Source organism: Piliocolobus tephrosceles, chromosome 5 (genome assembly GCF_002776525.5).
Source record: "Piliocolobus tephrosceles isolate RC106 chromosome 5, ASM277652v3, whole genome shotgun sequence".
In the NCBI taxonomy this organism is placed as follows: Eukaryota; Metazoa; Chordata; class Mammalia; order Primates; family Cercopithecidae; genus Piliocolobus; species Piliocolobus tephrosceles.
Window position 1 is genome coordinate 31,401,063 of NC_045438.1, and position 27,257 is coordinate 31,428,319.

The window sequence follows — 27,257 nt, forward strand, 5'->3', positions numbered from 1 at the left end:
GGCTAGTATCATACTGAATGAGGAAAAACTGAAAGCTTTCCTCTAAGATCTGGAACAGACAAGGATGTCCATTTTCACCACTATTATTCAACGTAGTAGTAGATGTCCTCACTAAAGTAATCAGACAAGAGAAGGAAATAAAAGACATCCAAATTGGAAGGGAAGAAGTAAAGTTATTTTTGTTTGCAGATGCTATTATCCTATACTTGGAAAAACCTAAAGACTCCACCGAAAAACTAATAGAACTGGTCAACAAATTCAGTAAAGTTGCAGACAACAAAATCAACATACAAAAATCAGTAGTATTTCTATGTGCCAACAACAAGCAATCTGAAAAAGAAATCAAGAAAGGAATAGCATTTATAATAGCTATCAATAAAATACAATACCTAAGAATTAACTTACCCAAAGAAGTGAAAGCTGTCTAAAATGATGTATGTAAAGCATTGATATAAGAAATTGAAGAAGACACAAAACATGGAAAGATATTCCATGTTCATGGATTGGAAGAATCAATATTATTAAAATGCCCATATTATCCAAAGCATTCTACAGATTCAGTGCAATCTCCATCAAAATACCAATGACATTCTTCACAGAAATAGAAAAAGAATTCTAAAATTTATGTGGAACCACAGAAGATCCAGAATAGCCAAAGCCATCCTGAGCAAAAAGAAAAAAACTGGAGAAATCACATTACCTGACTTAAATTATACTACAGAACTCTAATAACCAAAACAGCATGGTACTGGCATAAAAATGGACACATAGACCAATAAAACAGAATAGAGAACCCACAAATAAATCTAAACATCTACAGTGAACTCATTTTCAACAAAGATGCCAAGAGCATATATTGGGAAAAGGACAGTCTCGTCAATAAATGGTGCAGGAAAACTGGATATCCACAGACAGAAGAATGAAAGTAGACCCCTATCTCTCACCATATAAATAAAAATGAACTATAGATTTAAATATTTGAACTCAAACTATGAAACTACTAAAAGAAAACTTTGGGGAAACTCTCCAGGACATTGGTCTGAACAAAGATTTCTTGAGTAATACCTCACAGGCACAGGCAACAAAAGCAAAAATGGACAAATGGAATCACATGAAGGTAAAAAGTTTCTGCATAGCAGGGGAAACTATCAAGAAAGTTAAGAGACAACCCACAGAATGGGATAAAATATTTGCAAACTACCCATCTGACAAAGGATTAATAACCAGAATATATAAGGAGCTAAAACAACTCTATAGGAAAAATATCAAATAATCCAATTCAAAAATGGGCAAACGATTTGAATAGACATTTCTCAAAAGAAGTTATACAAATGGCAAACAGGCATATGAAAAGGTGTTTAACATCACTGATTATCAGAAAAAATGCAAATCAACAGGGCGCGGTGGCTCACGCCTGTAATCCCAGCACTCTGGGAGGCCTAGACAGGCGGATCACCTGAATTCAGAGTTCGAGACCAGTCTGGCCAACATGGTGGAGCCCCGTCTCTATTCAAAATACAAAAATTAGCCGGGCGTAGTGGCGGGCGCCTGTAATCCCAGCTACTCGGGAGACTGAGGCAGAAGAAACGCTTGAACCCGGGAGGCAGAGGTTGCAGTGAGCTTAGATCGTACCAATTGCACTCCAGCATGGGTGGCAAGAGCGAGGCTCTGTCTCAAAAAAAAAAAAAAAGAAAGTAAAAAAGGCAAATCAAAACTACAGTTATATCATCTCGCAGGATTAAAATTGCTGGTGAGGATGTGGAGAAAAGGGAACCCTCATATGCTGTTAGTGGGAATGTAAATTAGTACAATCACTGTGGAGAACAGTTTGGAGGTTTCTCAAAACACTAAAAATGGAGCTACCATATGATCCAGCAATCTCACTGCTGGGTATATACCCCTCAAAAAGGAAATCGGTACATAGAAAAGATATCTGCACTTTCATGTTCATTGCAACTCTGTTCACATAGCCAAAATTTGGAAACAACCATGTGGTACATGTACAGAATAAAGTACTATGCAGCCACAAAAAGAATGAGATCCAGTTATTTGCAACAATATGAATGGAACTGGAGATAATTAGGTTATGTGAAATAACATAAGTTAGGCACAGAAAGACAAACATCACATGTTCTCACTTATTTGTGGGATCTAAAAATCAAACAATTGAACCAATTGTCCAAATCAAACAATTGGAGATAGAGAGAGAGAATAGAAAGATGGTTACCAGAGGCTGTGAAGGATAGTTAGGGGAGGGGTGGGGAGAAAGTGAGATTAATGGGTACAAAAAAAATAGTTAAAATGAATGAATAAGGTCTAGTATTCGATAGCACAACAGGGTGACTATAATCAATAATAATTGTACTTTTAAAAATACCTAGAAGAGTATAATTGAATGGTTAGTAATACAAAGGATAAATGCTAGAGGGGATGGAAACTCCATTCTTCATGATGTGATTATTACCATTGCATGCCTGTGTACAAACATCAAAACATCTCGTGTACCCTGTAAATATATATATCTACTATGTACCCATGAAAGTTAAGAATAAAATAATTAACAAAAAAAGTTGAATAATTCATCTTTAAGTTAGGTTATTAGACATAGTTTGTCACTGAAGAAATATGCAAGCTTTCTTCTATGATGCAATGGAAATGTTTGAACAAAATTGTATTTCTCTTAGCTGCTCAGAAACTCTTAGAACTATACTTAATATCCAATTGTAATGAGCAACTCTTTACCATGATGCCTCATAACAACTGCTTCCTCTATTCATATGGTTTCTAGTTTGTTGTTAAGACTAAACTATCCTATTTTTAATTATATTAGATATAATTAGAAACTTCAAATCCTTCTGGAATGATATAACATATAAATGCTAAATAAATTAATTAAATAAAAAAGAAGAGTGATGAGAGCCTGTTCCTTTAACACTCAGTCTAAGAGGTGATGAGGTCCCAAAAGTTTGGTGACTATGAGAAGAGGAAGCAATCGACTCTGTGCATACTTCAAACATACTCAGTAGGATGAGATCTGATTCTATGAGAGCAGGAAAGGATATTGAGTCCTCCCTTTCTCTCACATCCTACGTCCAGTCTTTCAGCAAAACCTGCCAGTGCTACTTTCAGCCTTTATTCGGAATCTGTCCATTTCTCAATACCTAAACGTCTACCATCTCTTGATCTTAGACAGCATCATCTCTCTGCCAAAATTATCACAACAGCTTTTTAACTGTCCTCTGCTTCTTTGGTGACCTATACCCTGGAACTAATTCTCTACATTGCACTCCTCCTGCCCTTCTGCCTCTATTTCCTTCTTTTCTCCTCTTCTGTCACATCACTGTAACCACACTAACCCTTTTTCTGTTCTATAGGTTCGACACATACTCTGACCACAGGATCTTGCCATTTAGAATTCCCTCAGCCTGGAATGCACTTTTCTCGGGTACTCATATGATCTGTCACCTCATTTCTTTCAGGTCTTTACTAAAATCTCACTGTGATGCCCTCTGATGACCTTTTAAATATTTCAGCCCCATGCTTGCCACCCTATTTACCTTCCCCACTTTATGTTTTCCATAACATTTACTTCCACCTCATATCATAGATAGGTAGACAGATGAAAGATACCTATATAAAGATAGATAGATAGATGATAGATAGATAATTATCTTTTTAAAAAATTTATTACCTCCCCACACTAGAGTATAAATTTCAAGAGGACAGAAATTTTTAATCTGTTTTGTTCACTTCATTGCCCGTCTCTACTGAAAATAAGAAAAACTAGCTGGGTGTTGTGGCTCACACCTGTCATCCTCAGGAGGCTGAGGCACGAGAATTGCTTGGACCTGGAGGATAGAGGTTGCAGTGAGCTGAGATCATGCCACTGCACTCCAGCCTGGGTGACACAGAGTCTCTCTCTCAAAAAAAAAAAAAAAAAAAAAAAAGTAGAGAAAGTGAGAGAATTAAGGAGGCAAGAAATTCAGACATCATTAGTTGATGGAAAACATAAAGGGGCAACCGGGTTCCTTGAAATGAAGTGAATGGGACATCCTTGTGGGGATGTTCAGGAGGCCCTTGGAGATGAGGTTGTAGGGAAAGGCCATTCGGAAATAAGTCAATTCAGTTCATAGTGGAAGTGATAATAGAGTGCTTGCCTTCTAGAAACTAAAACACTGACATATGACATGATTAAATAATAAATAATTATGATACAATTAAATAAGAATAGAGTACATGATTATGATAAATAACACTGGAATTTGTCAAAATCCATGTTATCAAAATCAAGGTGTCTCTGTAAGTAGTTTTTGTGGGTTTGTTTGTTTGTTTGTTTGTTTGTTTGTTTGTTTTTTGAGACAGAGTCTAGCTCTGTCACCCAGACTGGAGTGCAGTGCCACTATCTTGGCTTACTGCAACCTCTGCCTCCCAGGTTCAAGCAGTTCTTCCTGCCTCAGCCTCCCAAGTAGCTGAGATTATAGGTGCCCACTACTGCGCCCCATTAATTTTTGTATTTTTGGTAGCGATGGAGTTTTGCCAAATTGGCCAGACTGGTCTCGAACTCCTGACCTCAGGTGATCCTCCCGCTCGGCCTCCCAAAGTGCTGGAATTACAGGTGTGAGCCATTGCACCCAGCCAGTTTCTGTGGTTTTTTTCTATTATAATTATTATACTTTAAGTTCTGAGATACATGTGCAGAACGTGCAGGTTTGTTACATAGGTATATATGTGCCATGGTGGTTTGCTGCACCCACCAACCCATCATCTACATTAGGTATTTCTCCTAATGTTATCCCTTCCTAGCCCCCCACCCTCTGACAGGCCCTGGTGTGTGATGTTCCCCTCCCTGTGTCCATGTGTTCTCATTGTTCAACTCCCACCTATGAGTGAGAACATGCAGTGTTTAGTTTTCTGTTCCTGTGTTAGTTTGCTGAGAATGATGGTTTCCAGCTTTATCCATGTCCCTGCAAAGGACATGAACTCATCCTTTTATATGGCTGCATAGTGTTCCGTGGTGTTATGTGCCACGTTTTCTTTATCCAGTCTACCATTGATGGGCATTTGGGTTGGTTCCAAGTCTTTGCTATTGTGAATAGTGCCGCAGTAAACATACGTGTGCATGTGTCTTTATAGTAGAATGATTTATGATCCTTTGGTATATACTCAGTAATGGGATTGCTGGGTCAAATGGTATTTCTTGTTCTAGATCCTTAAGGAATTGCCACACTGTCTTCCACAATGGTTGAACCAATTTATACTCCCACCAACAGTGTAAAAACTTTCCTCTTTCTCCACATCCTCTCTGGCATCTGTTGTTTACTTTTTAATTATCACCATTCTAACTGGCGTTGTGTGGTTTTGAGAATAGTTCCAAAAGAGGAATTCCTAAAACAATTTTAGCCATGTGTATTCAGAAAGAAGGATGTGAACCGACATGATTTTCTTAGGTGTATAAGATGTTGGTTTCTTTACATTAAAATTAATAGTGCTGCTTTCATCATACTTAATATCTCTTTAGATCTGACTTAAACCACTTACAATCCTGACATATTAACTCTTAGGTTACTATCAGCTTACACTTTAAGGACTTTACTACATTAACCTCACCAGCTATCTTATCAATGAGAAAGGAAAACTGTTAATCTTAAACCGATGTGACTCTATTTTGCCATTTACTCATAGTTTTCAAATCACAGACCCACACAGGGAAATATTTTCCTGTTCACTGGTGAGGAGTCAGAGACCAGAGATGTTCACATTGAATGTGATGATTTCTTTCTTTTCTCTTTTTTTTTTTTTTTTTTTTTTTGTTTTGAGACAGAGTCTCGCTCTGTCGCCCAGGCTGGAGTGAGGTGGCGCTATCTCGGCTCACTGCAAGCTCCGCCTCCTGGGTTCACACCATTCTCCTGCCTCAGCCTCCTGAATAGCTGGGACTACAGGTGCCCACCATCACACGTGGATAATTTTTGTATTTTTTTAGTAGAGATGGGGTTTCACCGTGTTAGCCAGGATGGTCTCGATCTCCTGACCTTGTGATCTACCCATCTTGGTCTCCCAAAGTGCTGGAATTACAGGCATGAGCCACTGCGTCCAGCCCAAATGTGATGATTTCTCAGCTACCTTCTAGCTCTGATTTCTGTGACTTCGTAATTCATATTTACTCTCCCAGTAAATATACCCATAGTAGATGAAAAATAAGCTATACTGAAACTTAAGAGTTGATCGTGGATCTATGCAATGATCATCAACAAAGTTTTCCCAGGTAAATCAAGTTGATATTCACTAGTGAAGTTTTCACAAGTTGTTTCTTTACCTGTTAGGATTATTACAGGGAATCCAGTTTACTTCAGGGTCTGGGATGTCCTCCAAGTATGGATAGAGGGAGTCCCTGTTGAAGTTCCAGCCATAAATACCATCTTCTGGAGTCACAATAATATGCGCACCCTGTTAAAAATACACCTTAATCAAAAAGGGGACCTGCAAAAGGAGCTGAGGAACTGAGTGGCAGAGTAACAACTATTTGGGCTTCCCCCCACGCCCCTTAAATCTTATTTTGTTTTCTATATTTTTATAATTTATTTTCTTTTCCAAAGCATTTTAATTTCCTTTTTTTTTTCAGTGTACTGTTGTTTCTTTTCATTTTTATTTTCTTTCCTTTATTTCTAATTTTAGATTCAGAGGGTACATATGCAGGTTTGTTACATGGATATGTTACATAATGGTGAGGTTTGGGCTTCTAGTGGAGCATTTTCTCTCTCTCTCTCTTTTTTTTTTTTTTTTTTTTGAGATGGAGTTTTGCTCTTGTTGCCCAGGCTGGAGTGCAATGGCACTATCTCGGCTCACCACAACCTCCACCTCCCAGGTTCAAGCGATTCTCCTGCCTCAGCCTCATAAGTAGCTAGGATCACAGGCACCCGCCACCACGCCTGGCTAATTTTTGTATTTTTAGTAGAGATGGGGTCTCTCCGTATTGATCAGGCTGGTCTTGAACTCCCGACCTCAGGTGATCCACCCACCTCAACCTCCCAAAGTGCTGGAATTACAGGCATGAGCCGCCGCACCCGACTTAGTCAAGCATTTTAATTTTCTAATCCTGCCATTTTTGTTTCCTATGGCAGTTGTTAACTATAAACCTAGCTTGTCCTGGAACCAAGCCTCTCCTTGAACTTTGGCTGATAATTGTGCCTGTGTCAGGACTGACCAATAAATGCTCTGTTTGTTTCCTCCTCTGCCCCAGCCTTCCCCTGCAAAATGATTCCTGCTTCTCAGAAAAAGAGGAGCCACAAACTGGTTACTTGAACTGTGCCATGCCTACAAGTACTGCCTGAGCTAACCTAGGCACCGTCTGATTAGAGAGTCACCTTAAAAAGCTCTGTGACCTTTAAGGAAATAGTTGGACTAAGGGTGAAAAAGAACATCAGAACTCCTGATAACCTTTTAAATATTAGTATATGTAAGAATATAGGGCAGGCACAGTAACTCATGCCTGTAATCCCAGCACTATGGGAGCCCGAGGCGGGTGGATCACCTGAGGTCAGGAGTTCAAGTCCAGCCTGGGCAACATGGCAAAACGCCATCTCTACAAAAAATCCAAAACTTAGCTGGGCACAGTGGCACGCACCTGTGGTCCCAGCTACTCTGGAGGCTATAGTGGGAGAATCACTGGAACCCGAGAAGTCAAGGCTGCAGTGAGCTGTGATCACACCACTACACTCCAGCCTGGGTGACAGAGTGAAATCCTGTCTCAACAACAACACAAAAGAATATATATTTATGGATATATAAAATACACATTTATCCATGACTTTTATCATACTTCATATATCCCTGGTCTACACCTAATCGATTAATAGCTTTTAAAATAATATTCCTGTAAACCACAATTTATACTGTATGATTAACTTTAAACTGAAACCTTTACTCAACTTAAGGACTCACAATGCATTACATATACTTTTATCTTGTAATTAGAATGAAGTATGAAGTATATAATGCATGCTGGCAAGGAATTGAAAACTTAAGTTTGTTTTCAGATTAAATTTATTCCAAAACCTGCAAACCCTTAATAGCACATGAGTACATGAAGGCCACTAATACTCTAAAAATAGCACCTGGTCCCTGACCCATTTATCCTCCATCCTCCATCTGTACCAGAAAAAGGGAACAAAGATGTTGAATTTATGGCCAGTTCCTCAAAGGTCTGCTGCTTCTTGATAATGAGCAAATTGTTCTTTTCTTAACTTTGTTCTTACTGTTAGGGTAGTGTCCTTGCTCTAATTTTGAGAGGAAAGTAGAATTCTAACTGTAAAATAAAGGTTCTTGGCTACTCTAATACATATGTCATCTAAAAGTGTAAAGGACTCTGACACCGGCCCTGTCTCCTAGGACCCCCTCCTTTCTCATAGAATCCAGTACACTGGAGAGATGGTAGAGATGGTACCTGCTGTGCTGCTGATATGATCGCTCCTTCCAAAATGTCCAGATTACGATTCATTAATGCCAAAGCCTCCTCACGAGACACTGGTGTTAGGGTGACATTGGGCAATATCACTGCATGTTCATAAACAGCTGCAGTGAAAGTGTCCTGGCAGCTGGTTCTTGAGACATAGAAAAGCAAAATTGCCACATAACCCGGCAACTGAGTAGTCATGCTGAAGTCCAATGACTGCTGAAAAACAGAGCATGTCCTGGTATTTATAGAGAGAAGACACGTGGTGTCCAGAGTCAGTACCTTAAAAATAAACTACGGAAGTTAATTAAGAAAACTCTCTGATTTCACAGCGTTGTTAGTTAACAAAGGACCCTCCCTTATTGTAGTAATTTGTGAAGAGTAAATCAAGAACTGTATGTACATTATTTCACTAGGGCTGCCTAACAAAATACAATAAACTGGGTGGTGTAAAAAATAAAAAAATTATTGTTTCGCGGTTCTGGAGGCTAGGAGTCCCAGAGGAAGGTGTCAGTAAAGTTGGTTCCTCCTGAGGGTGGTGAGGGAAGGATGTGTTCCAGGCCTCTCTCTTTGACCCATAGATGTCTGCCTTCTCCCTGTGTCTCTTCATATGATATTCTCCCCATGTGTGTGTCTGTGTCCAAGTTTTCCCTTTTTATGAGGACACCACTCTCATCTTTAACATGGGGAAAAGGAAAATCCCAGCTCTAGCTTCTTTTATCATGGTTGTTGTTGTTTGTTTGTTGTTGTTGTTTTGAGACAGAGTTTCACTCTTGTCACCCAGGCTGCAATGCAGTGGCACAATCTCAGCTCACTGCAACCTCCACCTCTCGGGTTCATGCAATTCTCCTGCCTCAGCCTCCCAAGTAGCTGGGATTACAGGTGCCTGCCACCATGCCCAGCTAATTTTTTGTATTTTTAGTTGAGACAGGGTTTTGCCATGTTGGGCAGGCTGGTCTCAAACTCCTGACCTCAGGTGATCCACCTGCTTTGTTTTTATGCCAACTAAGGGCAGAAGAAAAAAGTCAAGTCAAGGTCATAAACCCAGGGGTACAGGCCACTAAAAGACTGAGACTGAATCATAGGACCCATTAGATTTAGTGCCCACTGTACTCCAGTATAACTTCATCTTAATTAACTAGATCTGAAATGACCCTGTTTCCAAAAAAGATTACATTCTAAGATACTGGCAGTTAGGACTTCAACTTATAAATTTTTGGAATTCATGTATTTTGGAATGTCAGCACATAGACATTCAAATAATTTTAAAAATATATTATTATTTTCATGTGAATATTTCAGCTCTATACTGTGATTTACTTTTGTTTCCTCAAAATGGGGAAGCCAGGACAAAGAGGAATACAAAAGAGTTACTCATTTTCTATTGCTATATAACAAATTATCCCCAAATTCAGCAACTTCAAAAAGCAAACATACGTTATCTCCCACTTTCTGTGGGTCAGGAATCCGGGGGCGGTTTAGCTGGTGCCTCTGGCCCAAAGTCTCTTTCACAAGGCTGCAGTCAAGCAGCCGCCAAGGCTAGTTACGTCAAGGCTTGACTCCAGGAGGATTCACTTCCAAGCTCCAAGTTCCCTCAAGTGGCTGACAGCAGGGCTCAGGTTCTCACTGGCTGTTGCCCAGAGACATGAGTTCCTAGTGATGCAAGCCTCACCACAGGGCAGCCAGCATTATGGTATCTGGATTCCCTTAGAGGAGAGATTCCCAGAGAGCAAGTGAACCCACTTGAGATGGAAGCCACGGATGCTTCGCAATGTAATCGGGGAAGCAACACTTCATCACTTTTGCTGTATTCTATCCAATAAAACATTAGGAACCAACTTTGAAGCTGCTTATCACAGAGGCAATAGAGGTGTACAAAGAATGAGAGCAAAAAAAATAAAATAAAATAAATTACTGAGAGCTGGGGAGGGAGATCCAGAGCGAGGAGAGGGAAATTATATAAAATAGAAAAACTGTTCGTAGATTTTGATATTGAGTAAGTTGGCAAATTTTGTTTCAGTTGTGCATTAAGTGTAATATTTACAGAATTAGTGTTTATGTTTTTCCATTTTATTTTTAGATCTATTTGTCTTTGAATGGTATTTTTATAATTCAATATGCAAACACGCATATCTAATTTTTTACTTTAGTAACTATAACGCATTTATTCTGCAATTGCCAAGGTGACCCAGAGGTTGTGGCTGGCTGGTCCTCCTGAGTCTCCGGTAAACACCAGTTTCTCTGACTGCTTGCTGACCTCTTAGGGCCTTTTCATGCCCAGGTGGGTGGGAATACCACATATTTCACAAACAGATGTCGTTATTATGTAACAATTTATAAAAGGAAGCACTGAAATAAAAGTTAAAACTGAGATGAGTTGCCAAGAAGTTAAAAAATTACTTCTTTGCCCTTCTTAGATTAAAAATATTGAACCTCCCATGGAGTTTCTAGTCCAACTCATAAAGAGCTTGGCAGTCATTTCTCCCATGCTCACAACAAGAAAAAAGCTAAACAAATGAAAATCAATAACTTTTCTAAGATGCCTCAGAGAACTGAGATCACAGGACAAACTGCGGTCCTCAAAATTGAAGAGACAGGCAAATACAGAGGGTAAGTGTGTACTGGGAGCAGAGTCCTCTATGGCTGGCGCCAGTACCATGGGGTCACTTGAACTGTAATTGACGAATTGCTGGAGGCTCCGGGTGGACAACCTTGAGAGTTCTGGTCTGTTCTTCTAAATACAAGCCTGCCCTCAAGGTAAAGTACTTTACCAGAGCCTAACCTACCTGGGGGAAGGAAAAACTCCAACCCCAGCCACTCTAATCTCTAACATGGGGAAAGGGAAAATCTCAGCTCTAGCTTGTTTTTATGCCAACTAATGGCAGAAGAAAAAAGCCAAGTGAAGTTCATAAACCCAGGGGTACAGGCTCACTAAAAGACTGAGACTGCATCATAGGACCAATAACCCTGTGCCTCCTCCAGCATGTCACTGCCACATGAATCTAGCCTTTCTGGCCTACCCAGCATATACTAGCTGAGAGCAAATCTTCAGATGAAATACTGCAGTTCGGCCAGGTGTGGTGGTTCACGCCTATAATCCCAGCACTTTGGGAGGCTGAGGTGGGCAGATCACTGAAGGTCAGGAGTTTGAGACAAGCCTGATCAAAATGGAGAAACCCTGTCTCTACTAAAAATACAAAAATTAGCTGGGCATGGAGGGAGTGGAGTGGTGGGCACCTGTAATCACAGCTACTCAGGAGGCTGAGACAGGAGAATTGCTTGAACCCGGGAGGTGGAGTTTGCCTTGAGCCGAGATCGTGCCATTGCACTCCAGCTTAGTGACAGAGTGAGACTCCATCTCAAAGAAAAAAAAAAGAGAGAGAGAGAGAAATAAATAGAAATAGAAACAGTGCAGTTCTTGCAGTAGAGTATCATCAGCAGGACATGGACCTGGGAAGCACCAACAGCCTCTACTACAACTCCTAGGGTGGTCCTCTGGATCCTTAACCCTACTGCTACAGCCTGCCAAGGTCCCCAAATGCAGCCCTTCTGCTCACACAGAGTAGAAACTGGGAGAATTGTCTCCAAGGAAATGACTTTGACTGTAGACAAAAGCCCTAATTGATACCTCCAGACTCATTCAACCAAACTTGCATAGATGGAGTAGATTGCCTTTTGCAAGGAAAATGACATCGCACTGTCCAGAACAGAGCAAGATCCACAGTGTTCTGGATTTTGCTAGCAGAGCAGTGATCACCCCAACCCAGGCAGCAGGCCCCCAGAGGAACTCAGAAGCAAGTCCTGCCCAGCTTACGCAGAGAGAACCAGAAACAAGGGAAAAGGAGAGGAGAGCAAGGACTGAGTGGAGTGAACACTGCCTCTTGCACTTCACCTGGTGAACTCTGAAAAGCCATGTGCACAGCGTGTAAAAGTGTGTCCACATACATGTGTCCGATAAAAGATTGATTGGCAGTCGGCCTCTGCATTGCTACTCAAAATATATGCCCATATTTTAATATTTAATGTCTACTACACGATGTCAATTCTTTTGATGACGTTTAGAAAAAGCTATTCGTTTTTCCTCTGCTCTCACACCACAACAATTAACACAAAAGACTGGTTACCCCCAAGTAGATGGGGATCTCTTCCCACTAGAAAGCAAGTAATTGACTCTGTAGCAGACATCAGCTGGCTATCTTCCAGTTCAATCCAAACACTATTTATCCAAAGATAGCATCGGATCCCGCATACTAGAGGCTCAGTCCCACAAAACCGCCCCCTGCTTCCCACCAGTAACAAGTCTGGGCCTCCAGATCTTCCGACCAAATGGCTCTGGGTTGGGGTTTCCATGACCCCTTTTTTGGGTTCAATTAATTTGCAAGAGTGGTTCGCAGAACTCGGGGAAACACTTACCTTTAGTGGCTTATTGTAAAGGATATTACAAAGGATACAAATGAAGAGGTGCATAGAGCGAGGTATGGGGGAAAGACTGGAGAGCCTTCCACGCACCACTAGATATGCCACCCTCCAGGATCCTCCACGTGTTCAGCTGTAAGGAAACTCTCTGCACCCTCTCCTTTTGGGTTTTTATGGAAGCTTCATTACATAGTCACGATTGACAACCGTGTAGAAATGCGATTGCACAAAAAGGATATGATCCCATACTAACAGTTTGAGTGGGGAAACCCAGCAGAGTTTATCTGTTCAGGTTTGTCTTGACATCTCTTTGTAGCATTTCTTCCTCTAGGGTATGGGTGGGACACTCTCTGAAATGAGGGTCTTTTGAGCCACAATCAGATTGTAGTCCTGCCTTAGGGAGGACAGTGGAATGTCAGAGAGGGCGATGCTGTTTCATAAGGCCTGCTCCTGAGGCCTAAAACCCCCTAATGTTTAAAAAAAAAAAAACAAAACTCTAACAAAGGATACGGGATTTATAAGCCAGGAACTATAATATCACAAGTTGTTAATGTTACAAGAATACATATTTTTGCATAGGACTTAATAAAACTATTTTTGCATTGTTAATGCAGCCTATAAACATGATGATGTGGCTTGAACTTGCTCTCATGAAAGAAAAAATTTGTTTGCTTACCAGTGAGTTATACTCTGCTGTATCAGAAATATTAAGTAAAGCCAGAAGAGTGGCTTCACTCTCCGTAGAAAGATTTGAGATGAGGAAGATACAGCTGTGAGAGCTGAGTCTAGCAGAGTGCATCGTTTTTATCAATGACAAACAAAATAAGTGTGGTTGGGGGAGGGAGAAGAGACAAAAATATCAAAGAAAATAAAAAGCAAAAGGTATTAAAATGTGGGGGGTAAAATTACTCCAAGAAGTATAGGCTTAGTATGAGCTGAAAACCGACCACAAGATTTGACCTTTTTTTTTTTTAGACAGGGTCTCACTCTGTTGCCTAGGCTGGAGTGCAGTGGTACAATCTTGGCTCACTGCAGCCTCTACCTCCTGGGCTCAAGTGATCCTTCCACTCCAGCCTCTCCAGTAGCTGGCACCATAGGGACATACCAGCATACTCAGCTAATTTGTTGTTGTTGTTGTTGTTATTGTTTGTAGAGACAGGGTCTTGCCATATTGTCCAGGCTGGTCTCAAACTCCTTGGCTCAAGCCATCTGCCTGCCTTGGCCTTCCAAAGTGCTGAGACTACAGGTGTGCGTTACGGTAGCCTGTCCCGAGATTGGATTTTAAAGTTCCTTTTAATAAAGAGAGGGGGGCAGGAGTCAGCTTACATAAAAATGCATGAGGTGAGAGGTGCTGAGGAAACTGGGGCAACCAGAGTGCATAATGCAGCCTCCAGACAACTGGCTTAGGAAAGAGAAGAAAGAAGTCTAGAACGAACCAATGTGAGGCAATAAAGAGGGAAGATGCCCACCTCCTGCACACAGAGGAATCTGGGGCACAAACCTAAGATCTGAGAGTGATAGTCCCTGAAGGGAGAATCAAGGAAAGATGGGAGGGGGAAACCGAGTGCGTTTTCTGCTGCCCAGAATATCTCTGACTTCCTGGTCCTGGACTGAATTATAGCAGGTAGAAATAAACACTTAGGAAGAGTTCAGGAATGCATTTGTCAAACATTCTGTGGACATAAGAGGTGTCTCCTACATAACCCAGAAAACCAAGCTGTTCTTCAGTATGTCTCTTTCCAGAGTTAATCAGTGACCAACCAGAAAAATGACTAAGAGAGCCAGGACAGTGGGCCAGAGGTATCTGGGGAAAAGGTGACACGGTGGTCCTGTCTAGGAAGCTCCCAGCCTGGCACAGCCTGCAATAAATGCCTGAGCACTGAGAGGGGCTCAACCAAGATTGGGTAGATTTTAGAACAGAATAATTTCAGAAGGAAATGAGATGTGATCTGTATGACATAATTTATTTTATTTTATTTATTTATTGAGAAGGAGTTTTGCTTTTCTTGCCCCAGGCTGGACTGCAATGATGTGGTCTCAGCTCACTGCAACCTCTGCCTCCCAGATTCAAGTGATTCTCCTGTCTCAGCCTCCCGAGTAGCTGGGATTACAGGCACACACCACCACGATGAGCTAATTTTTGTATTTTTAGTAGAGACAGGGTTTTTCCATGTCAGCCAGGCTGGTCTCAAACTCCTGACCTCAGGTGATCTGTCCACCTCAGCTTCCCAAAGTGCTGGGATTACAGGTGTGAGCCACCACACCCAGCTGACATAATTTATTTTTTTTTAATTTCCGTTTTAGCTGGCCCTGTGGCTTACACCTGTAATCTCAGCACTTTGGGAGGCCAAGGAGAGCAAATCACTTGAGGTCAGGAGTTCAAGACCAGCCTGGTCAACATGATGAAACTCCGTCTATACCAAAAATATAAAAAATTAGCCGGGTGTGGAGGTGCGTGCCTGAAGTCCCAGCTACTTGGGAGGCTGAGGCAGGAGAATCACTTGAACCAGGGATGAAGGGGGCCAGTCCCTCCACACCTGTGGATATTTCCTGTCAGGTGGGACAAGAGACTGAGAAAAGAAATAAGACACAGAGATAAAGTATAGAGAAAGAACAGTGGGCCCAGGGGACCAGCGCTCAGCATACAGAGGACCCGCACCAGTACCAGTCTCTGAGTTCCTCCAGTATTTATTGATTACTATTTTCACTATCTCAGCAAGGGGAATGCGGCAGGAGAAGAGGGTGATAGTGGGGAGAAGGTCAGCAAGAAAACATATGAGCAAAGGAATCTGTATCACAAATCAGTTCAAGGGAAGGTACTATGCCTGGATGTGCACGTAGGCCAGAGTGTAACAAAGAGTAACAGAGCAGCCTTGCCACCAGCATGTCTCGCCTCCAGCCACAGGGCGGTTTTCTCCTATCTCAGAATAGAACAAATGTACAATCAGGTTTTATACTGAGACATTCCATCCCCAGGGGCATGCAGGAGACAGAGGCCTTCCTCTTATCTCAACTACAAGAGGCCTTCCTCTTCTACTAATCCTCCTCAGCACAGAGCCTTCATGGCTGTCCGGCTGGGGGACGGTCAGGTCTTTTCCGTCCCACGAGGCCATATCTCAGGCTATCTCAGTGGGGAGAAACCTTGGACAATACCCGGCTTTCCCGGGCAGAGGTCCCTGCGGCTTTCCACAGTGCATCGTGGCCCTGGTTAATCGAGAATGGAGAATGGCGATGACTTTTGCCCTGCATACTGCCTGTAAAGATATTATTAACAAGGCACATCCTGTACAGCCCTAGATCTCTTAAAACTTGATTTCATATAACATATGTTTCTGTGAGCACAAGGTTGGGGCTAAAGTTACAGATTAACAGCATCTCAAGGCAAAACAATTGTTCAGGGGACAGATCAAATGGAGTTTCTTATGTCTTCCTTTTCTACACAGACACAGTAACAGTCTGATCTCTCTTTCTTTTCCCTACACAGGGAGGTGGAGGTTGCAGTGAGCCGAGATCGTGCCACTGCATGCACTCCAGCCTGGGCAACAGAGTGAGACTCCGTCTCAAAAAAAAAAATAAAATCCATTTTAAGTATCCGTTTTCCATATAAATAGAATGCAAGAGTCAAATAAGTCATGACTAAAGGGACAATACTAGCTAAAAAGTTGTTCATAGTAACTTTAAAAGATGTCCTTATTCTTTAACTTCCTGTATCTTAATTGGCTAGAATCAAATACCGTCTGCATATTCAAAGTTCATCCTGTTATTTACAAATGAAGTGTATTAGTCAGGATTCTCCAGAGAAACAGAACCAACAGGAGAGAGAAAGAAAGAGATTTATGATAAGATATTGGCTCAGACAGTTACGAAGGCTGAGAAATTCCACCGTCTGATCTGCCATTTGCAAGCTGGAGATGCAGGAAAGCCACGGCTGTTGTTCGAAGGCCTGAGAGCTGGAGAGTTGATGGTGTCAATTCCAATCCAGGCCTGAAGGCCTGAGAACCAGGAGCACATGAAGGCAGGAGAAGATCTCCATCCAGCTCAGGTAGTCTGGCAGAAAAGGAATTCAAACCTCTTCCTTCTTGTTTTTCTCTGCAGGCCCTCAAGGGACTGGATGATCCCTATCCACACTGGGGAGGACTGTCTGCTTTACTCAGTTTACCAATTCAAATGCTGTTCTCTTCCTTGAAACACCCTCACAGACACACCCAGAAACAATGTTTAACCAGCTATCTGGGTATCTCACAACCCAGTCAAATCAACACACAAAATTAACCATCCTATGATGGAAACAACACTTGCATACCTTAGTGCAGTTACTGCAAAAGGATTTTTCTAGGCCCTCTTCCCATTTAAATATATGCTCCACTATACATATATATACTTACATATACTTAAACTCACATACATGAAGGATGAATGCAGCTCCTACAAATGAACCTGTGCTATACCAAATACGTAAAATGTGAAATTTGCACATACACTTGTTGCTTTTCAAATCTGCTTAAGTTTATTCTATTTGTTTCTGTAAGTTTATGACATCTCTTCTAAACAGACACTAACGGATCTCTTTTTTCTTCTTCCCTTAGCCAGGCTGATCCTAAAAAGGCCCTGCTAAAGGAGATCACTGGAACTTCCCAGGTCCCTGCCCTAAGCGTGGAGGGTCCTTCTCAAACACTCTTCCATACAGGGCCATAACTAAGGCAGGCAAAGGGGCTCCACTTCGGCGCCTCAAGCGTCCATCTCTTGAAATCTGGTCAAAGAAAACGAAGGATTAACTTCAGTGCAGAGTTTAGGTTACAACCTAGATCCCTTCTCTGGCAAGATCACTCCTAAAGCAGTGTAGAATGGTAAAAATCACACAGGATTTGTGTTGGAAGACCCAGGTTCATGTTTCAAGTCTGAAAGTAGAGGGGCTTTGCTTGAAAGTACAGCAAACAAATTTGTCGCACAGGTGGTCAAATAAGATCATGTATAAAAATACGTTCTTCAAACTCATGAAACACTATACAAAATATTAGTTATTAGTATAATTATAACAACTTCTCAAAATAGCATACCCAGAAAAGAAGTTGTAGATGCATTATTTAATGTATTTAATTTGCACCTTCTACACCATGCAAATGACAACATTTTTGCCATTATCAGCAATCAGTATTTTTGTTTTAGCTTCTCTGTGAATTTACTGTTGCCTTGAATATCAACATCACATTTTTGTTAACAAAAATGAACCCCAGATTCTCCATCACAGCCTAATGGCAATCTAAAACCACAACTTGTATTCCATATCATAGTTCCCACGTCTTTAAAGTGTTTCTTGTAGAATGTGAACCACGGTATTGCTATATTCTCGTTATTTCAAAGATTTTCTTTATGCTGCTCTACCCATCTGCTCTGCTCGAAGGAATTCATCATCCTGCACACCTCCTACCTCATAATGTCTTTCAGGGGCAGGCTGACTCCCACTTAGAATGATCTGTGGGAAAACATGATGCATTCCGAATGTGCCACTGAGAGAGAAGTCCTCAAACTTGGTAAAAGCTGACCCCACAGCTTCTCCACACATTTCCAGGTCAGTGGTTTGACACTTCAGTAATGTGCACATCTATGGAAGAAAAGAAAAGAGAAGGAGTCAGAAACCTTGCAAATAGTTTCTCAGCTAAATAATGCAATTTCAAACTATAAAGGAATATTTAAATTGCCTCATAAGAAGTATTTTTCAAACTGCAGGTAACAACTTATTAGTGAATCCTAAAATCAATTTAGTGGGTCAGGATTAGCACTTTTTATACTGAAGTCAAATAGGATAGACTAGAATTTTAAAAATCAGAGTCATTGCACATAATAATAGCTATTTATAATCCTATTTTAAATTATTTCATAAACTACTTCAATTAAATATCTTTTTTTTTTATTCAATCACACATCTACTTGGCTACACTGGGTTATGATGTAAATTATCCTTCTTTCTCTGGATTTAGTTGAAGACAATTCGAAAAACACTGCTCTAAAGTAAACTGATGGAAAAAGAGAACACACAGAAGTTGCAGCTTTTGAAACCTGAACCTGGCCTGCTGATAACTAATCAATTTGCTTTATGTTTTTGCCTTGCAACTAAAAGAACTAATTCTGTTCTTGCTAAGACTGAACAAATAATGTGTTCTGGGGACAAAATTCAATGATAACATTACTAATTATAAAATTAGCTAAATCCAGCCCAATTTTCAAAGAAAGGCAATGATGACCTAGAATAAAAACTAATAATAAGACCACTCTAACATATTTAAGCATTTCTAGCTGTAAGTAATATTGGCCTTCTACTGTGTGCAGTCCATCAAAAGCACCTGGGGCATAGACCTCATCTGCTCGCTTCTTAGACATCTTGTAAGTTAAGTGACAACACAGATCTTTCTGGCAAACTGTGTAATTTCCTGTATTTCTCTTAAGCTCAGTGAAGGTAAACTCATCAAAATAAATCATCCCCGGAAAATCTGACTGCTCAGAGGAAAATGGTTTGACACTGCTGGCATACCCATGCCAGTCAACAGCTGCAGGGTAGGTGGGCTCACGGCGAGGCTGAGACTTCAGTTCTGATAGCAACAGCTGACCACTCTCTGTTTCCATGTCATAGTGGTACACCTTGACTGCTTCTGGGGTGTAGATTCCACTCCCTACAAGCAACATAAAGAAACACAAACATTGGTTTCAGATTTGTTATGGTTACCAACTAATAGAATATTCCCATGTGGAATTAAATACAAAGTTATTAAAGCATATTTTTAAGATAGATAAGGAGTTTGTTGTTACATTGGCCTAAGTTCCAATTTGACTCTGTGTCCTCCATAAGGTACTACTTGCACTGAAATTATCATTTGACATGGAGGGCATAGTTTTAAGCTAACTTAGCAACAAACTAGAAAATCCCCCAATGTGAAGAATAATTTTAGCTCTCCACTGACGATTTAGTTTATTTGTGTTTGGGATTTGTTATTCAACAAATAACAAAGCAATTAAGAAGGAAACCTGCATTACTTTGAACATGGATATTATAAAGGAGAAACTCTAAAAACCTGATTAAGTCAAAAGTGATTTTTATCACTTCAACAAGTTTTTTTTTTTAATGCTTGAAATATTTTTATTTATTTGTATTTTTTTTCTTCCAATTTTCATTTTAGGTATAGAAGGGAAATGTGTGAAGGTTTGTTACATGGGTAAATTGCATGTTGCTGGGGTTTGGTGTGCAAATGATTTTGCCACCCAGGTAGTGAGCATAATATCCAATAGGAAGTTTTTCAATCATCACCCTCCTCCTACCCTCCACCCTCAACTAAGCCCTGGTGTCTATTGTTTCCCTGTTTGTGTTCATGTGTACTCAATGTTTAACTTCAACTCTTAAGTGAGAACATGTGGTATTTGATTTTCTATTCCTGTGTTAACTCGCTGAGAATAATGACCTCCAGTTGCATCCATCTTGTTGCATAGAACATTATTTCATTCTTTTTTTATGGCTACGTAGTATTCCATGGTGTATATGTATCACATTTTCCTTATCCACTTCACTGTTGATGAGCACGTAGGTTGATTCCATGTTATTGCTATTGCAGAAAGTGCTGCAATAAACATACAAGTGCATGTGTCTTTATGGTAGAATGTTTTATATTCCTTTAGGTATATACCTATTAATGGGGTCGCTGGGTTGAATGGCAGTTCTGTTTTAAGTTCTCTGAGAAATCTCCAAACTGCTTTACACTGTGGCTGAACTAATTTACATTTTCACCGGCACTGTACAAGCATTCCCTTTTCTTCACAACCTCGCCAGCATCTGTTTGTTTGTCTTTTATTTTTTTAATCATAGTGATTCTGACTGGAGTGAGGTGGTATCTCATTGTGGTTTTGATTTGCATTTCTCTAATGATTAGTGATGTTGAGCATTTTTACATGCTTGCTGGCCACGTGTATGTCTTCTTTTGAGAAGTGTCTGTTCATGTCCTTTGTCCATTTTTGAATGGGATAGTTTGCTTTTTGTTTGTTGATTTGTTTAAGTTCCTTATGGGTTCTGGATATTAGATCTCTATGGAATGCATAGTTTGCAAATATTTTCTTCTGCTCTGTAGGTTATCTGTTTACTTTAAACAACAAGATTTATTTCGATATTACTAATGCACATTGGCTAGGAAGTTTCTTAGAACTGGCTTTGATTTTTTTATGTGACTTCCTCCAGCTCCAATTTCCTTTCAAGTAAAATTGAGATAATAATGTTTGCCTCCTTTATTCACAAGGACAATGAAGTTTCCTTAAGTAGAAACAAATGCTGTTATTAATTTTGTGATCTTAAAATTGGTAATAAAGTTATTAAACAAAAGTTTGTGGCTTGAAAATCAACGAAGCCTTTTTAAGACTGTCACTCCCACTTGGCACATGCCCACATGAGTTACCTGTCATGTGCATGCTGGTGTTGTGGGTATTTGCAGCAAGTAGATGAACTCCCATGGCCTTGGCCCATGCTGAATAGAAGGGAACAGCCGAGAGGAGGGGCAGCGTGTTGTACCATGCTGTGGGGTAGAGAATGCTGTCAACTTGAAACTCATCCACCACCACCACAGCTGGGTCATGAGAAAAAATGTTAAAGCAAGTAAAAATGCCAAACTTCCCAAAGGGAGTGTCAAAAGTCACAAGTTCTGAATCCTTGGGGAAATCGAATTGAATTTCAGGTGCAAAAAGATTGTACTGTTAATTAAAAAGCAAAGAAGAAGAAAATTAATAAGAAAACTGCCAAATAGACGTGATTAATTAAGTCTTTCCCCATTAAATCTTTCCTCCCATGTATGTTGATTTGCAGGTTTAAAACTGTTACACATAGGCCAGGTGTGGTGGCTTACGCCTGTAATCCCAGCACTTTAGGAGGCTGAGGTGGGTGGATCACTTGAGGTCAGGAGTTCGAGACCAGCCTGGCCAATGTGGTGAAACCCTGTCTATACTACAAATATCAAAAAAATTTAGCCAGGCATGATGGCATGCCCCTGCAATCCCAGTTACACAGAGGCTGAAGCAGAAGGAGCCCCTGAATCCGGGAGGCAGAGGTTGCAGTGAGCCGAGATTGCGCCACTGCACTCCAGCCTGTGCAACAGAGCGAGATTCCATTTCTAACAACAACAACAACAAAATAAAACTGTTACCCATACATTTGTAAAAATCATGCCCACTATACCACCATCTATAAGTTTTCTTACTGTGACATTAATCAGAAAATTTTATCTTTTTTACAACCAGTGTACATGTACAAACGGTATTTAAAATGTGAAAATTTCTATCTTAAAATCGCAGGTTGAAATCTTGAATCTTACACTCTTCAGATTGTTTTCCACTGTATTCTTTAAATTTCAACAGCACTACCATGTTAATAAAATAAACTTTGTCATGTGTACCAATGATACAGCCAGGTTTATAGAAGTGAAGTCCATTGAAAATTAATTTAGACAATGCAATTGTTACATATTATTAATTAGTAAGCCATTAGTAATTTTATTTTATTTTTCAGCCTGATTCTTTTTCCAAAACTCCACTTAACCTGGGCTCAGGAGTACAGCATATGTTTTGCTCAGGTTTCTGTTTGGCCTGTTGTGTGCATGAGTGTGCTCTGGGGAGAGCTACTTCCCATCTCTGTGGTCCCTGGAGGCCTCTTGCTCCTCCATTCTTCTCCCATGTGGCAGTCTATCCTTCATCCTTTGGTGGTTGGCTCAGGAAAGGCATGTCACCTAATTGAATCAGGGAGTGATAAGGCCTTTGCAGGGTTCTAGGAGGGAGAAATACACCCTTCCTGTAGATTTTGTTGATAAAGATGTGAACTGCGTGTTGCTCCAGCAATGTGGCTTCTAAAAGCAGAGTTGCCCCGAGAAAGAAGCTGTAACAAAGGGCTAGGAGAGCTAGAGGGATGGATGATAACTTTGGAGCCTCTGAGTGTCAGACTGCACTGAAATGAGACCTATCCTTTCTATGATACAATTTTTACATGTGCATAAGCAAGAAATTGTCCGTATTGTTAAAGCCATTTTCAGTTGAGGTTTTGTTTTTATCGCAATCAAAAAAGTCTTAATGGAATATATGGTAGCTTAGTATGAAATGCTAACAAATTGGGCTAAAAAATGAACCTGATATTAAATCATAAATGAAACAGAAATTTTACTTCTTTTTCAGAGAACATTAAAAGCTTTGTGTGGTTATTGTCATGTCCATTTAAATACTCTACCATATTCTGTTTAATGATAAATGCAAACCCAGAACCCCTGTATGGAACTGAATTAAATCTCCTTTTCAACTATGATGTAATAATTATAAGAGGCATCTATAACAGTTCTCTTCGCAGCATTCAACAAACAGACACACATACATACCACAAGCACACAAAAGAAGTAACAAGTTGAGCTAAGACACAAGTCATTCTCACCTTACGGTAGCGTGCCACCAGTTTTCCCTGAGAATCAAACACCACATCAGTGTATTGGTAACAGCCATCAGGGGGACACTGAGGGTCACTGGCATTGTATGGCTTCATGTCCCCAGTATTCCACAACACAAATAGAGTTGTCCTTGGCCAGGCAGCTGAGTCTTTGTTACTGGTGTGTTGCCAAATCTAATTCAATAGACATTTCCTCAAACTTACTATATTTTAGTGATTTCTGAAATACCAAAGTGATACTTTATTTGCCCATTACCCATAACACAACAGCTCTAGGTCAAGAAGCAACAGAAAATATTTTAAAACTCTCATGTGATATAGTGTTTATCTTCCTGAAAACTAACCTAATTTACTATGCCAAACTCCAGATTACAGTACAAGACTGAAGGAAAGAAAAGATGGAAGAGGAAGAGGAGGATGAAAAGAAGCAGCACATTCTCTTATGAAGTGCTCCCAGGAAGATAAATGAAGCGCTTGAAATTTAGCAGACTCTGCAAATGGAGAGGACCTTTTCTATAATCCAAGCTATAATTTGTACAAGTTTGCTGATACGAGATGTGGTTGGAAACAGAAATGCCAGGTGACAGTAAACAGTTTGTACCCCCCAGATTGTCCTCTACAGAAAACAAATATAGCATTAAGTGGTGGAAATGTTAAAAATTAAAATAAATAATAAAAAGCACTTCACTGTGCTGGCTCAGTTTCCTCATCTGTCAAATGTAACATAATAGCTTCCTTTCTGCCTTAGTGGATCCACATGAGAAATCCTGAGATAAGTACAGACATGAAATTGTTTTACCAAGTCCATCCATATTAAAGATATTTATCCTTGATATAAGAAGGGAATGTGGCATGGTGATAGCTGGCTTCAAATATTTGAAAGGCTTAATTTATAGGAGATGGGTCGTATGTGTGAACATAGCATAGAGTGCACGAAAACAATGAAAGGAAGTTAAAGAGAGGCAGATTTCAGCAGAAAATAAGATAAAAAAGGTTTAGCAACCAGCTCACTCTGCCAAATAAATGGATTTGCTAGTCACTAAAATTTTATTATAATAAAATGGTGCATCTAAACCCTTAGAGTCCATTCTGTTAGCACAGCTTAAAGGACATAGTTGTTTTAATTACAGCCAACCTAATGACCAATTATGAGATCATAAGCCTTCCTTTTTTCACATATTTGTAATGCAAATAGTAATGCCAACTGCATAAATTGAATGCAATAATGTGTATAGTATACCAGGTAGGGTTCTTGGAACCAACTAAGTGCTCAGTAAATGAAAATTGCTATTATGGATTGTGTGATTACAGGCCATTCCATGTCTCTCTGTGATCTCACAGCACTTCTGCAATTGAGGTTAAACTAACCTTTGAATAAAAAGGACACATTAATGGCCTGCTGGTTTAGACCTTTTTGTTTTATTTTCTTCTAAAAAACAAAAACAGAAATACTACTAATATTCACATTCATTAAGACCTTTAATAAGTTCATCATGTCCTTTGTTTAATTTTTCTTTTCTTGACTAAATAATTTGGTTATTTAACATTTCCCACTAGTTACTCATGAAAAAAGCCCATGGAACTCTTTGACATGTCAGCATTCTAAATATTTAAACACGCAAGGATGACCGCATGACTATTATTCTCTTTAGGGATAAATATCACTAGGGAGAAAACTGACTTTCTTTTCCAATATTATCATTATATTAAATACTGGATTTCTCCTTTTTGTAACACAAAACTGAAAGGCTGTCATTTGAATAAGTAGGTGTAAGAGCTCATAATGTTGAAATTTCATCAGTCACTTACTTTCCCAACTTAAAATAATTTATCTATAGCTAATTATCAGATTTATGGGTATCTTTCCCCTGGAAAAGTCAGTTTCATTAGCCCAGTCAAATACAGTACATTTTAGTGTAAGTCTCATGAATTGCAGCAAATAATGATTCATTCCTTCCTGTTCTGTGAAAGGCCTCATAAGCAAGTAGATGTTGAGTCACAGTGACATGGTTTCTGTAAACACAGAGCATGCAATGTTTAGAGAATATTTTTCGAAAGGTAAAAATCCCAGAGTGAGGCTTGACTCACATAGCTGAGCCTGAATGTTGTACCATGAAGCATGACTTTTCACTTAATTTTACATAGGTAAAATTATCAAAGAAGTTTCTCATTTTGCACAATAGATGTAGTTCTAAACAGGTGCATGCAAATTTAAAATTAGCAAGTTAAATGATTTCTTAACCCATCAATTTTGCCATTTAAAGAAATAATCTTAATCTATTTTAAACAATTAATACAACTAAAATAATCTATTTCATAAATATCATATTAATTATGCATATTTTCTTTAAGAAAGTTATGCTTAAATTACATCTACTAATAATTACTAAAGTTTCTCAAAGGACAAGAACACAAAGAAGTTCAGACTCAGTCCCTTCTGCTAAAAAAAGGAATAGTAACAGCTAGCATTAGAGAGTGCATTACAATGCACAAATTTCATGTGTATTACTTCATTACTCTTGTCTACTCTGTAAGAGAATTAAGACAAGGAGTCTATTATCCCTGTTTTACAGATAAAGAAACGGAAATGTCAGGCATTTAGGTTACATCACTCAGCTAGGTGGTCGTAAAATGTGGTCCCAGAAGCAGGGCTTCCTTTTTCAAGTCCTGTACAATTCCCATTTGCCATATTGATTGCATTGTAAATGATAGTGATAGCAAAGCTCTTTGGAAACAGGCTCATTCATCTTTTTACTCTTCCTATGAAGAAGGCAGGTGTCTGTGGATGAACCAACTTACTTGTATTTGGGACACAGGTTCTAGATATTACAACTCTTTCACTTTGTTCAAACCCAGTTAAACACATTTACTGTAACAATTGTGTGTATACCTACTATATATATATGGTTTTTTTTGACACAAAGGGAGCAAAGAGAATGCATTGACCACTGTCTCAGTACTTAGTGCTTGGGATATAGTAGGTGATCAATGCTTCCTGAATGAATGAAAGAAGGCTAGGTAGTGAGCCCTGAGAGACGGCGGCTGCTGAGCCTGTGACTTTGTAATACACGGGGCTGTAACCAGGAAGTTGTAAGAGAACATTTCAGGAAAAAAGCCTAATGAAAGAAAATAGGAGAAAATAAGAGCTTTGTTTATTATCTCCAGAACTACAAGGGACTCAAGAACTAAAATGAAATTTTAAAATGGGATGAAAGATAGTTATCAAAGAAGTATTAAGGCCAAATGAAACTATGCTTGGGTTGTCTGATAAAATAAAATGTATGTGAGAAGCCACTGCGGAGATGGGCTAAAATGTGATGCAGGCAATTTTGCAGTAGAGCACTAAGTGCTCTTTAATTTCCTTGGCACTTGGTGCTTTTGTTTTTTGTTTTTGTTTTTAACAAACTGAGGTACAGCTGACAGCTCCAAGCTTGGATCAGAACTGTCCCTTTCTGTGAAAGGAGCTCCTTGCTTGTATCTTACTCAAACCAGTTGGTTTAAGGTCAGCTGTTGATTTTCAATCAACATCTAAACTTCTGCAAGTGAAACATCATTGCCCAAGAGCCAAAATACATGCTGCAAAACCACTGCACAACATCTATCTTCTTCAAGCAAAACTTGGCAAATCTTAAATGTCCCATACTTCATGAAAAGAAAAAAAAAAGCCAGGCGTAGTGGCTCATGCCTGTCATCCCAGCACATTGGGAAGCCAAGGTGGGTGGATCACCTGAGGTCAGAAGATCGAGACCAGCCTGGCCAACATGACAAAACCCCATCTCTACTAAAAATACAAAAATTAGCTAGGCAGGTTGGTGGGTGCCTGTAATTCCAGCTACTTGGGAGGCTGAGGCAGGAGAATCTCCTGAACCCAGGAGGCGGAGCTTGCAGTGAGCTGAACTCCCGCCATTGTACTCTAGCCTGGGTGACAGAGCGAGATTC

General features: G+C 39.9%; 2 protein-coding genes across 6 annotated transcripts in view; both read right to left on the minus strand.

Annotated features, from left to right (window-relative positions):
• VNN1 (vanin 1) overlaps positions 1 to 13,282 on the minus strand; it is a 38,225-nt gene extending 24,943 nt beyond the window's left edge. Inside the window, exons 1-4 of one of the 5 annotated variants that reach the window (XM_023230592.1) lie at positions 12,863 to 13,268; positions 9,887 to 10,155; positions 8,441 to 8,665; positions 6,314 to 6,444 (exon numbers count right to left, since the gene is read on the minus strand). In XM_023230592.1, the coding sequence (XP_023086360.1) occupies positions 6,314 to 6,444; positions 8,441 to 8,650 (341 nt within the window). In that variant the 5' untranslated portion in view covers positions 8,651 to 8,665; positions 9,887 to 10,155; positions 12,863 to 13,268. Of the gene's footprint in view, positions 1 to 6,313; positions 6,445 to 8,440; positions 8,669 to 9,886; positions 11,579 to 12,862 lie in introns of those variants that run through there. The other 4 variants (XR_002735361.2, XM_023230590.1, XM_023230589.1 and 1 more) reach the window with 4 other exon arrangements.
• A 4,067-nt stretch (positions 13,283 to 17,349) lies between these two features.
• VNN3 (vanin 3) lies at positions 17,350 to 25,489 on the minus strand. The gene is given in 8 exon segments (XM_023230700.1): positions 17,350 to 17,615; positions 18,294 to 18,467; positions 19,142 to 19,533; positions 21,298 to 21,589; positions 23,307 to 23,427; positions 23,429 to 23,473; positions 23,475 to 23,492; positions 25,407 to 25,489. Coding segments are annotated over 8 exon segments (1,254 nt in total). The 3' UTR covers positions 17,350 to 17,486.
• Positions 25,490 to 27,257: the final 1,768 nt, after the last annotated feature.